Source organism: Myxocyprinus asiaticus, chromosome 38, assembly GCF_019703515.2.
Source record: "Myxocyprinus asiaticus isolate MX2 ecotype Aquarium Trade chromosome 38, UBuf_Myxa_2, whole genome shotgun sequence".
NCBI classification, from domain to species: Eukaryota; Metazoa; Chordata; class Actinopteri; order Cypriniformes; family Catostomidae; genus Myxocyprinus; species Myxocyprinus asiaticus.
The window spans coordinates 7,097,185-7,110,964 of NC_059381.1; the positions used below are offsets into that span (position 1 = coordinate 7,097,185).

General features: G+C 37.5%; 1 protein-coding gene across 4 annotated transcripts in view; it reads right to left on the reverse strand.

The window, feature by feature from the left end:
• ptpn13 (protein tyrosine phosphatase non-receptor type 13) overlaps positions 1-13,780 on the reverse strand; it is a 106,220-nt gene that overhangs the window by 4,731 nt on the left and 87,709 nt on the right. For all 4 annotated transcript variants that reach the window (XM_051677112.1, XM_051677114.1, XM_051677113.1 and 1 more), the window contains 12 exons: positions 13,170-13,268; positions 10,437-10,801; positions 7,377-7,530; positions 7,033-7,188; positions 6,637-6,808; positions 3,645-3,855; positions 3,322-3,407; positions 1,892-1,953; positions 1,428-1,583; positions 1,135-1,300; positions 727-822; positions 521-627 (listed from right to left, as the gene is read on the reverse strand). In XM_051677112.1, coding sequence (XP_051533072.1) covers positions 521-627; positions 727-822; positions 1,135-1,300; positions 1,428-1,583; positions 1,892-1,953; positions 3,322-3,407; positions 3,645-3,855; positions 6,637-6,808; positions 7,033-7,188; positions 7,377-7,530; positions 10,437-10,801; positions 13,170-13,268 — 1,830 coding nt within the window. The remainder of the gene's footprint in view (positions 1-520; positions 628-726; positions 823-1,134; positions 1,301-1,427; positions 1,584-1,891; positions 1,954-3,321; positions 3,408-3,644; positions 3,856-6,636; positions 6,809-7,032; positions 7,189-7,376; positions 7,531-10,436; positions 10,802-13,169; positions 13,269-13,780) is intronic.

Below are 13,780 nucleotides of genomic sequence, written 5' to 3' on the forward strand. Positions count from 1 at the left end.
ATAAACAAAGGTACACTCAGTAATATTTGTTTTTATGGCGCAATGACACCTAGTGGCGTAGATACAGCTTCACATAAAAACAGAAGTTCTTAGTTAGCAATATTATTGTAAAATTGTCCTATTCTCAGTCAGCCCTAATTAATTTAATCTGCATGTGAAAGCATCCAATTATAGGAGATTACTGAGATATGACTACAGTCTTCATCTCATGTGAGTGTACATAATTTTAAACATTTTTCAAAAATACTTGTTACTATCTATTTTTGTTTAAAAGGTAAGCAATTAGCAAAAAAAAAAAAAAAGAAAAGAAAAAGCACAGAGAGCATCTTTACATAATTCACTTATATACCTAAATAAACAAGAACTATCTTTAAAACAAGGATTAATAACATGTACTATCCATGCATCCATCAAAAATTCATTTAAAAAAATCCATTAAGCAATTAAATGACCAAAACCAGAGCTGCACATGCTGTAAAATATTTTAATTATTTAAAATAATATAGGCTGACTGTGGTACCTCTGGAGAATCTTCCGGCAAAGAGGAGCCATCACAGTCTGTGTCCTCTGATAGGTTGACACTTCCCTCCGTTTCCTTCCGTTTCTCTAGAGAGCCTGTGTCATAGTCTATAACACAGAAATGCACAATTCTGAGCATATCTGCAAATGACATACATATAGTTTCCATATACAATCTTATAGACTGTATCGTGATCTTCATTGTACCTATCGGAGGAAGGGGAGGTGGATTGTTGCTCTTGCTTTGTTCGGATGGTGTCTGGAGTTTTGTCTTGACACCACTGTCTTCACTCACTTCTGAGACTGTACAAACAATACCATTGAGATCAATAGGGATTATATAATGGAAAAACAGATTTTCCTTGGGGTTACATGTAGATGTCTTCAGGGTAAAGTTGCAGTAGTAACAGAGAGAGGGTGGAAAATGTACTTGAATGGTGCAAGAAAGCTTTACAAACATAAGTCCAGTAAATGGACTTAAAAAGAAAAAGAAGTGTAAAATATGGCCCTTTTAAACAAGACAAATGTAACATGAATCTCTATAAGTTTGAGTTGTGGGTGTGCATTTATTTTTCTTTATGAATAAACACAAGATCGTTCACATGTAGACCATACCGTTGTTGCCGTTAACTCCGTTGGATTTGAGAGGCAGAAAGCCCAGGAACGTGTTGGACATTTGGTCAGGTGGCCGGGAAACGATCATGTGCACCACGCCTTTTGTTTTACGGATGGTTGTGACGGCTTTGGAGTGAGACACGCCGATCATCAGATCATCGTTGACCTGTACACACACAAATGCCCAGCTTTCATAAATGCAATTTCTTAACTTCAAAGTAACAATTTTTTAAAAAACTGTATTACAAAATGAAACTTTTTTCAAACCCCCATTTTTTAAAATAATGATGTACCTTTAGTAAACGATCACCAACTTGTAACGTGCCCGCTGTGTCTGCGGTGCCTCCAGGGGTTATAGACTTCACGAAAATGCCCCTCTCTCCACCAATCACAGAAAAACCCAGGCCCCCTGCTGGCGGTTTCTCCAATTGCAGCTTTACAATCTGCTCCTATGGAAACGTGAGACAGAAGGAGAGCGAAACAAAAGGAAGCCATTATTATAATTAGTTACTTTGCATTCAATGACGTAACTTCCTCCAGTTGTTAGCCCTTCACTGAGGTGTTTCCTGAAATACAAGTCTAATTACCATATTGTAACAGACTGGAGAAATCTGACCTGACTATCTGACCTGCCTCGGTTTAAGTTTCAGGCTGTTTATGTCCCTTCTCATAAGACAAAAATACCACCCACCACATGTCTTTGACAATTCTGAGAACGTCAAAGATTAAAGATAATATCATTATTAGGTAATCTTACCTCAGCAGGACAGATACCGGATAGGGCCTCTATTTCGTTAGTATCGTTGCTATGGAGATAACCTATGATACAAAGAGAGAACAAGAGGAAAATGAGGTCATGGTGTGAAAGGAGGCATAATATATATTATTTAGTTTACAACTGAAAGAGTTACAGTACTGCTACTAGAGCATCAAAACGAACTAACTAAACAAATAAATAAACTAACCAACAAACAAACTAAACTAAAAAAATAACCAGACTTACAAACTAACCATTAACTAACTACAAAATAACAAACAAGCTAACAAACCTACCTACCAACAAACAAACAAACAAACTACCAAGCAAACTAACAAACAGACAAACTATCAACTAACTACAAACTAAACAAACAACTGAATAAACAAACTAACCAACAAACAAATAAACATTCTAACAAACTATTAACTAACTACAACACAAAAAAAACTAGACAGGTACATTTCCTGAAGAAAATGTGAGTGGTGCTTGCCGTGGCTAAACTTGTCACATAGTATGTTCTAGCATGTTGCTAAGCACTGCTATTATGATCCTAGCATGTGTTTGCATGATGCTAGCATGTAGCTAGTATGTTTTAGCACTTCATTAGGTGTTGCTCGCATGTGTTAGAATGATGCTAGCATGTTTTAGCACATCACTAGACGAACAAACAAATAAATAAATAAAACTAACCAACAACCTAACAACTAAAAAACATACTAACAAACAAACTTACAAACTATTAACTAACTACAAAATAACATAAGTTAAACAAACAAATAAAAACTAACACACAAACTAACAGACTAACAATAAACTAAAAAAAGAACTAGCAAACAACCTAACAAATTAACAATCAAACTCACTAACAAACTCGCCAACTAACTATAAACGGAAAAATAAGCTAACACACAAACAAACAAACAAATAAAAACAAACTAACAAATAAATAAATAGACAATTAAACAAACTTAAAAACCAACCTCTCACTCCAAATTGATACACAATGCTATTGTTACTCATTACACATGCAAAGAGATTAACCAATCACAACAGAGGTCATTTAGATAAACAAGTATTAAAGGTACAGTAGCAAGAATCAGAAACCTGTTTAATTCTTAGGGCCAGAGAGAGGGTGGAGAATGGTCAAAAACAAATGACTTTCTTTTTGGTGTAAGATACCTTGACTAACGTTTTATATATATATATATATATATATATATATATATATATATATATATATATATATATATATATAATTAAGAACTTTATTTTTTGTTGGCCATTTTCTATTGACAGACAGTAGTAGAGAACAGAGAGACAGGAAATAAAGGTGTGAGAAGAGAGGGGGGCCGAAACATTGGAACAACCACACCGACCACAAGGCCGACAGATAATTAAGAACTTTTAACACATTTCTGAAAGCTTACCGTTTATACTCTGGGGGACTTTCGAGCTGATGTTATTGTTCAATAATGAGATCCCCTCTTCATCTGGAAAAACAGGCTTTCCATCCCTACAGGCATACAGGAGTTAGTGGCATCCATCCAGAAGTATTACAAGCATCTATGACAGCTAATAAAAACGTCCATCAAAAACATCTTCCCAGTTTTAAAGTTCCAACAGTTGCAAGTGTGTCACTCTGTGTGTCTATTTTGCCTCTTTGGAAGAACTTTATTGTGATATTTCTGATTCCTCTCGAGTATGAAGCCATCAATGAGAGTCACCTAAGTTGCTTGTGTGTATAACTCACCTGGTGGCTTTGAGCGTTAGATTCCTCAATGACAGCTGAAGGAGTCTGCAGCTCTCACTCAAAGTCAGATACTGCGTCGGAGCTCCATTGATGTAATGTATGATATCCAGGTGTCTCAAACTGCCTTCTGTAGAGGCTTCAGAACCTGGGATAATATCCTTTACGTACAACACGCCCACCCCACTGTCACTTCCTCCATCAAGAACCAGACCTACAAGTGATGGCCACACACGCCCAGAGAACAAACACTTTGATAAGCAGGATACATCCGAGTGAATGAGCTGTGCTAACTCTTAACAGTGCTTGCTCCTATTCTACAGTCGAGAATAACCACAGGCGCTCTCTCTCTCTCTCTCTCTCTCTCTCTCTCTCTCAGCTGAAATCTGACATGCTTATCTATCTTGTTGTCTAACCCCATGAGCTCTTTTTTTCCAGTGAAAGACAGGTGGTATTTGTTTATGCTGATGGATATCTGTGTCTTTGCATGACCCAGTAAGGTCCTGTTGACCTCTGACAGTCAGATAATACTCATGCTCCACATGATTTGGTCAAACCTTGATTTGGACTCTACAAATCAACTGCTGGTTTACATGATCCACAGTATCAGGTGTATTTAACTACTATGTACAAACATTAAAATACATACAATACAATGTATTTATTGTGTTACTACATGTTGTTCTTCAAAATTCTCACAAGGATCACATTTGCTGCTACTGAGGTAGAGGTACGGGTAGGTTTAGGAGTAGGGTCAGGGTTAGGAGTTATGTTAACAGTGTACCTACAGATGTAATTAAATTCAGGTACTTTAAAATGTAAATATATTGCAACAACACATATGTACATAATTAATACATTGTAGAAAATGCTAATATAAAGTGGGTCCCACCAATTTCAACAGAGATGGAAAAGATCAGTCATAATAATCTCTGTTGTTAAACAGACTTCCGATACACTTGATTCTGATTGGTCAAATCACAGAATTGTGTGGTCAAATGTTTTGTATAATCCCCGCTAAACTGCATATTTGACCATTGTCCAGTTTCCTACATTCTGGTGTTACTGGCTCTTGTTTAAGTCTATGGTATTATACAGAATATACAGGTGCATCTCAATAAATTAGAATGTCGTGGAAAAGTTCATTTATTTCAGTAATTCAACTCAAATTGTGAAACTCGTATATTAAATAAATTCAATGCACACAGACTGAAGTAGTTTAAGTCTTTGGTTCTTTTAATTGTGATGATTTTGGCTCACATTTAACAAAAACCCACCAATTCACTATCTCAAAAAATTAGAATACATCATAAGACCAATAAAAAAAACATTTTTAGTGAATTGTTGGCCTTCCGGAAAGTATGTTCATTTACTGTATATGTACTCAATACTTGGTAGGGGCTCCTTTTGCTTTAATTACTGCCTCAATTCGGCGTGGCATGGAGGTGATCAGTTTGTGGCACTGCTGAGGTGGTATGGAAGCCCAGGTTTCTTTGACAGTGGCCTTCAGCTCATCTGCATTTTTAAGTGTCTTGTTTCTCATTTTCGTCTTGACAATACCCCATAGATTCTCTATGGGGTTCAGGTCTGGTGAGTTTGCTGGCCAGTCAAGCACACCAACACCATGGTCATTTAACCAACTTTTGGTGCTTTTGGCAGTGTGGGCAGGTGCCAAATCCTGCTGGAAAATGAAATCAGCATCTTTAAAAAGCTGGTCAGCAGAAGGAAGCATGAAGTGCTCCAAAATTTCTTGGTAAACGGGTGCAGTGACTTTGGTTTTCAAAAAACACAATGGACCAACACCAGCAGATGACATTGCACCCCAAATCATCACAGACTGTGGAAACTTAACACTGGACTTCAAGCAACTTGGGCTATGAGCTTCTCCACCCTTCCTCCAGACTCTAGGACCTTGGTTTCCAAATGAAATACAAAACTTGCTCTCATCTGAAAAGAGGACTTTGGACCACTGGGCAACAGTCCAGTTCTTCTTCTCCTCAGCCCAGGTAAGATGCATCTGACGTTGTCTGTGGTTCAGGAGTGGCTTAACAAGAGGAATACGACAACTGTAGCCAAATTCCTTGACACGTCTGTGTGTGGTGGCTCTTGATGCCTTGACCCCAGCCTCAGTCCATTCCTTGTGAAGTTCACCCAAATTCTTGAATCGATTTTGCTTGACAATCCTCATAAGGCTGCGGTTCTCTCAGTTGGTTGTGCATCTTTTTCTTCCACACTTTTTCCTTCCACTCAACTTTCTGTTAACATGCTTGGATACAGCACTCTGTGAACAGCCAGCTTCTTTGGCAATGAATGTTTGTGGCTTACCCTCCTTGTGAAGGGTGTCAATGATTGTCTTCTGGACAACTGTCAGATCAGCAGTCTTCCCCATGATTGTGTAGCCTAGTGAACCAAACTGAGAGACCATTTTGAAGGCTCAGGAAACCTTTGCAGGAGTTGATTAGCTGACTGGCATGTCACCATATTCTAATTTTTTGAGATAGTGAATTGGTGGGTTTTTGTTAAATGTGAGCCAAAATCATCACAATTAAAAGAACCAAAGACTTAAACTACTTCAGTCTGTGTGCATTGAATTTATTTAATACACAAGTTTCACAATTTGAGTTGAATTACTGAAATAAATGAACTTTTCCACGACATTCTAATTTATTGAGATGCACCTGTATATAGTGATCATAAAACTTTTGATAGATGTATAGGAGTTCAGGAGTCCCCAGTTGAAACAAATAAGCGAACACATCACTCGGAAGAACAATGAACTGGTAAGAGAAAAGTACCTGGATGAAAGAACTAAAAATAGACAACATATTAAAAAGCATGTTACATTGTATCTAATATGTTAGCTAACTAGTACATAGAAAAATAAACTAGGGTTGCAGACTGTTGTTATTTTGTTGTGGTAATGTTCGTTTTTTTTGCCAGGATGATTCTATATTAATAACAGGATAATGTACAATGTACATAATGTACAAATTACCCAGAGATTCGTTGTGGCACTGAAATGAGATGTCAGGCAGAAGATGGGCCTCTATTGTTGGTTTGGGTTGTTCTAGAATGCGGCCCACCACAAGGTCCACGACTTTGGGGGCGGCACGTACCAGGTTCACCACCTCTGTGTGATTCATGCCGGACACGTCTGTGTTATTCACCTTAAATATAGAAAGAGAAATAGAGATGCAAAACAATACGTTTATAAATCAACTTCGTACTAAACCATATTTTATGATCTTTTTGTCCTTTGTTAAAGCTGATTTGACATAACAATTGACTGTTTTGGAAATCGGTATCAGTACTACCGAGCATTTAGAACTCTCTAAAGAAAATGTTCAGCAATAAAGATTTCTGCTCAGACCAAGTCTTAGTAATGGTGTACCATTATCATGCGATCCCCTGGCCGCAGTCGGCCATCTCCTTTAGCAGGGTCCTGAATGATATCATGGATGTAGCAGTTGTTGTCAGGTCCTTTAGTGAGAGTGAAGCCTAAACTTCCTTTATCAGACTTCACTAGAGAGACCTTCAGCTCCACCTCCTGAAAATAATGGTAGAGAGTTCACACATTGGTTCTATACTGTCACTTTGAAAGACCAACAATACATGCAGGACATCCCATTAGAATTGCAAATCCACAACATATCATTTATGTGTTTTATTGGTTTACCACATGAACAAAAAAATGCTATTTAATGTGTTCCACAATCTAGAAGCCCTGGGTCTTACAGGGATAAACTCCTCTTCATGGGTGTGGTCTGGGACACTGAGGTTAACAGGGATTGGCAACGGTGGAGGAAGAGGGTCTGGACTGGGGCTCAGAACACCACCTTCAGGCAGGGCAGGAGAAGATGACATGCGCATTGCAGAGCTGTCCAGATCACTGAATTATGAAGGACAAAGAAGAGGAGGAAGTAGAAGATGATGCAGACAGGAAATGGAACACAAGAAAGAAACATGACCTGATGAAAACCGAACGTACTTTTGTAAAATTTGCAATGTACTGGTAAAATTAGAGGTGCTTTAATTGGACACAAATACAATTAAATAAAATAAAATTTGTAGATATTTGTGCCCAATTTGTAGGCATTATAAAAAATAAATTGCATAAAATCGCTAGATATTTGTGCCTACATTTTCAGACTTTTTAAAAATATTTTGTTTAAATTATCTAAAAAATTAAGTAAAAACATTTTAATAAAGGGTAGTTTAAAGGAACTATTTTATTTTTAAATTCTTAAAATTATTGCATACAGTGTGGGATTTGCAATTGACATTGAAAGTAAGAAACAAGAACTAGAAAGTGTATCTTTCGTAATCCTAATGACAATTTCAAAACATCAACCTATTTCAGTTGTTTTATTTATTTATTATTTTTATTTATGCTCATAGAGATTAAGTCACAGTTATCTACTGCAGAAAAAAAAAAATCAGACTAATCTCTATCACACCAATGCATTCAGCAGCATAAACAACAGTCTCCTTGCTGTTTTCAGCAGAGTTATATAACACATATACAGTCACATGATATACAGTTGTGCTCAAAAGTTTGCATACCCTTGGAGAACTGGTAATATATGTACCATTTTTAAAGAAAACATGAGTGAGCAGGCAAAACACATTTCTTTTATTTCTTATGGGATTCATATTCAACTGTAGGTTATAACAGAATGGCACAATCATAAAACAAAACATGGCAACAAAGCAAAAAAATGAAATGACCCCTGTTCAAAAGTCTGCATACCCTTAGTTCTTAATACTGTGTATTGCCCCCTTTAGCATCAATGACAGCGTGCAGTCTTTTGTTATAGTTGTCTATGAGGCCTCAAATTCTTGCAGGTGGTATAGTTGCCCATTCGTCTTGGCAAAATGCCTCCAGGTCATGCAAAGTCTTTGGTCGTCTTGCATGAACCGCACGTTTGAGATCTCCCCAGAGTGGCTCACTGATATTAAGGTCAGGAGACTGTGATGGTCACTCCAGAACCTTCACCTTTTTCTGCTGTAACCATTGGAGGGTCAACTTGGCCTTGTGCTTAGGGTCATTGTCATGCTGGAAAGTCCAAGAGAGTCCCATGCGCAGCTTTCTTGCAGAAGAATGCAAATTGTCTGCCAAAATTTTCTGATAACATGCTGCATTCATCTTGCCATCAATTTTCACAAGATTCCCCGTGCCTTTAGAGCTCACACACCCCCAAAACATCAGTGAGCCACCACCATGCTTCACAGTGGGGATGGTATTCTTTTCACTATAGGCCTTGTTGACCCCTCTCCAAACATAGTGCTTATGGTTGTGACCATAAAGCTCTATTTTGGTCTCGTCACTCCAAATTACAGTGTGCCAGAAGCTGTGAGGCGTGTCAAGGTGTTGTCGGGTATATTGTAACCGGGCTTTTTTGTGGCATTGGCACAGTAAAGGCTTCTGTCTGGCAACTCGACCATGCAGCTCATTTTTGTTCAAGTATCGTCGTATTGTGCTCCTTGAAACAACCACACCGTCTTTTTCCAGAGCAGCCTGCATTTCTCCTGAGGTTACCTGTGGGTTTTTCTTTGTATCCCGAACAATTTTTCTGGTAGTTGTGGCTGAAATCTTTCTTGGTCTACCTGACCTTGGCTTGGTATCAAGAGATCCCCGAATTTTCCACTTCTTAATAAGTGATTGAACAGTACTGACTGGCATTTTCAAGGCTTTGGATATCTTTTTATATCCTTTTTCATCTTTATAAAGTTCCATTACCTTGTTACGCATGTCTTTTGACAGTTCTTTTCTGCTCCCCATGGCTCAGTATCTAGCCTGCTCAGTGCATCCACATGAGAGCTAACAAACTCATTGACTATTTATACACAGACACTAATTGCAATTTAAAAAGCCACAGGTTTGGGAAATTAACCTTTAATTGCCATTTAAACCTGTGTGTGTCACCTTGTGTGTCTGTAACAAGGCCAAACATTCAAGGGTATGTAAACTTTTGATCAGGGCCATTTGGGTGATTTCTGTTATCATTAAGATTTAAAAAGGAGCCAGCCAACTATGTGATAATAAATGGCTTCATATGATCACTATCCTTAAATAAAAGACAGTTTTTTTGCATGATCAGTCATATTTTCAAAATCAATGCCAAAATGTCACAATTTCTGCCAGGGTATGCAAACTTTTGAGCACAACCGTAGAAGACATTCTCACAGGAAAACCAATTAGTCCAGTCCCACCTGAACTCTGTAACCAAAGCCCAATTCTGCTTATGCAAGTCCAGTTTTTAACTCTAACGATGCTAAATCACAATGCCTACTTTTATTAACTTTATACATAAAGTCTAAAATATTAATAATAGTTTTCCCCATTTCCATTTGTTTTCTTTGATTATCTTTTCTTTTTTTAATTCCTTTTTTTGTTTAATTTCTCACTGTTTTAATAATAAAATCTGTTCTTTTTTCCTTGTAATATAACTTATTTTTTTATTTTATTTCCCAGCACTTTTCCTTTTTGAGAAATTTGTTGTATTGTAGCTTTATGCTTGAATATTATGTGCATATAATAAAAACATTCTAAGCACAATGTTTTGATATTGACAATACCACCAGCAATTTTTTTATGTAGTGGCTCAATAATAGTATTTTGTTCATTTCTACCAAAAACTTAAATGAGAAATCTTCCGTAGTGTACCTTGAAGTTGAATACTCCTTTATTAAGTTATTACTTTTAAGGTACTTCATACAAATATTAATATATCCAACAAACCCACTTATTTTATTTTTTCCTAAGTAGCATTAACCCAGTAATAAATTGCTGACCTTTTGTTGACCTCTGGTCTAGATGTGGACTGTCTGGGTGAGTAATACGCTGATCGTACGGGGTCGTCCAGATTGGGGCTATCGTATTGACCAAGTCTGGTAGACATGGGGGTCTGGTAGACACTGCGGTCCCAGGCTTGGCTGACTTGCTCCAGGTTAGCGGGACTAAAAGCCTCCTCCAGCTCGTCATTGTCTGTGCTGTCACTGTAACTGTCCCTGCGAGTAGGCGACTTCATTAGCGACCTCTCCAGAGCTTCTTCCACCGGGCCAATCAACCGCTGGTGATCTGCCAGAGGTGGGGAGCTTGTCTTGGGATCAGGTTGGGGCTTGGGGATGAGTTTCTTTTGTGGAGATGGCACGGAACTCTGGGGAGGGTGAATTTGAGCTTTTATTTTAAAGGAATGGTTTAAAGGAATGGTAATTTACACACCATCATGTTGTTTCAATCTGTATGACTTTCTTATGTGGAACACAAAAGCAGATTAATGAATACAGTGTTATGGTCTGTGAATAGTGCCTCACTTTAAAGTTGAAAAAGTACCCGAAAGTGTTATTAAAAAACAACAACAGCTAAATAACACAAGTTCTCACATTAAACGATTGCTCGACAAAGGACATACACTGGAGCAGCTTTTCAGCTGTACAGATTTTGCTGTTTCAGAAGGAAATTGGTACTTTTATTCACCAAAATGGCATTCAACTGATCACAAAGTATAGTCAGGACATTACTGATGTAAAAAACAGCACCATCACTATTTGAAAAAAGTCATTTTTTATCAAATTTAGACAGGCCCCATTTCCACCAGCCATCACTACAACACCTTATCCTTGAGTAATCATGCTAAATTGCTAATTTGGTCCTAGAAAATCACTTGCCATTATATCAAACACAGTTGAAAGCTATTTGGTTCATTAAATGAAGCTTAACATTGTCTTTGTGTTTGTTTTTGAGTTGCCACAGTATGCAATAGACTGGCATGTCTAAAGGTCAATATTGGGTTAATAATGGCAAAAAAGAAACAGCTTTCTCTAGAAACTCATCAGTCAATCATTGTTTTGAGGAATGAAGGCTATACAATGCTTGAAATTGTCAAAAAACTGAAGATTTCATACAAAGGTGTACACTACAGTCTTCAAAGACAAAGGACAGCTGGCTCTAACAAGGACAGAAAGAGATGTGGAAGGCCCAGACTAAAACAAACTAAACAAGAGGATAAGTACATCAGAGTCTCTAGTTTAAGAAATAGATGCCTCACATGTCCTCAGCTGACACCTTCATTGAATTCTACCCGCTCAACACCAGTTTCATGTACACCAGTAAAGAGAAGACTCAGGGGTGTAGGCCTTATGGGAAGAAATGCAAAGAAAAAGCCACTTTTGAAACAGAAAAACAAAAAGAAAAGGTTGGAGTGCGCAAAGAAACACAGACATTGGGCAACAGATAATTGGAAAAGAGTGTTATGGATCTTAACCCCATTGAGCTTTTGTGGGATCAGCTAGACTGTAAGGTGCGTGAGAAGTGCCCGACAAGACAGCCACATCTATGGCAAGTGCAACAGAAAGCATGGGGTGAAATGTCATCTGAGTATCTGGACAATCTGACAGCTAGAATGCCAAGGATCTGCAAAGCTGTCACTGATGCACATGGAGGAGTTGAACTTGAACTCTTTGAAGTAGTTTAAGAAGTTCTGAAATTTCATTTTCAAACTGTAATAGTAATTTTTCACAATATTCATGTCATGACTATACATTGTGATCAGTTGAATGCCACTTTGGTGAATAAAAGTACCAATTTCTTTCCATAAGAGCAAAATCTGTACTTTATTCCAAACTTTTGGCCACCAGTGTACATTTTGGGTTTCGTATGAATTCAGAAGACTTGGAATATGGCACACAAGCCGCATGCATTACCTTTATGATAATTTCAGGGCCTTTTTAAGCTCTAAAGTGAGTAACTATCATCTACCATTGTACTATAAGGTGGACTGATGTATTCATTAAAATATCTCCTTTTGTGTTCCGCATTAGAAAGAAAGTAATGGTTTAGAATGACATGAGTTTGATTTTATAATGATAGAATTTTCATTTTTGTGTGAACTATTCCAACAATAGCCAACTAATAGCAACAATATATGGTAGCTAATTGTTACAAATCTGCTTGACTGCTAAAATATTGGTTGTTTGTATGTTTCCAAATTGGAGTGAATTACTGATATCACAATCGGATGCAAAAATGTGAGGCTCTCGGTAAAAAATAAAAAAAAATTAAAAAAAATAAATAAAAAAAAAATGTAAAGTTGTTGTCCTTTTGAGGTGGAGCTACTTTTCTAGGAAGATGGACTTGTGATTATGCATTACTGCTGTAATTACTGTAGGTGGAGTATGCATCATGTAAGCTTTTCCCAAGCGAATATCAACCAAAAGTAACTGGGTTTTCTTTTTAACTGGTTAAGACACAAGATCAGATATAAATTTGGACAAAGAAGATTGGTAATCGATTCTATCACATCTCCCTCTGCCAACACACTCAGTGCTTCTTCACTGCAAGTACATTACATTAAACACAAATTTTGCTTGTTTTTACAAACTGAGGGAAGAGTCAAAATTATTTTCTTTTTCAACAACAGGCCACAGATGCTGTTAGTAGATTTTGAACTAAAGTTAATCTGGAAAATTCCTTTTGGTGAAAGAGACATGACTTATTATCAGTGATGTGAAAGCTCAAAGTTTTACCTTAATGGAAGGGTCCATCTCAGGTAAGACCCCCGGCTCAGGTCTACATAACAGAAGGGTTACCTCCTGCCCGGTCCCTCTTAGTGCTGATATCACCTCCTGAAAAACACCACAAAGGACACAAGCAGAAAAGACACAATATGGCTTTATTTTAGAGGATGTTCATACTGTACAAAAAAATTCTCTAGGTGAAATAATTTTTTAGGTGTCTTAGTGCCTTCATGAGCCTTTGTCCTACAAACCAAATAATAAAAAATTGTCCGTATTGTTTTTTTCTCTCTGGCAAAAAATTGAGGAAAACAAACTGCCTGAGGATTTTTTTTTTTTTTTTTTTTTTTTGTAGGACAGGCTCAGGAAGGCACTAAGACAATTAAAAAAATGCACCTAGTAATTTTTTTTTACCTTGTGTTTCAGTGCTTCTGTAAAAATCAACATGTTTCCAAACAATAGAGTATTAGGGTGCTTTCACACTTGGTTCGATTGCTTGGACTGAACACAAGATCGTTTCCTCCCCCCTCCCGCTGCCCCCGCTGGTCTCTGTTCACATCATATTTTTTGGGTCCAAACCGCAGTCCGATTACATCATCAACCTGAGGACAAGCGGCATCTGT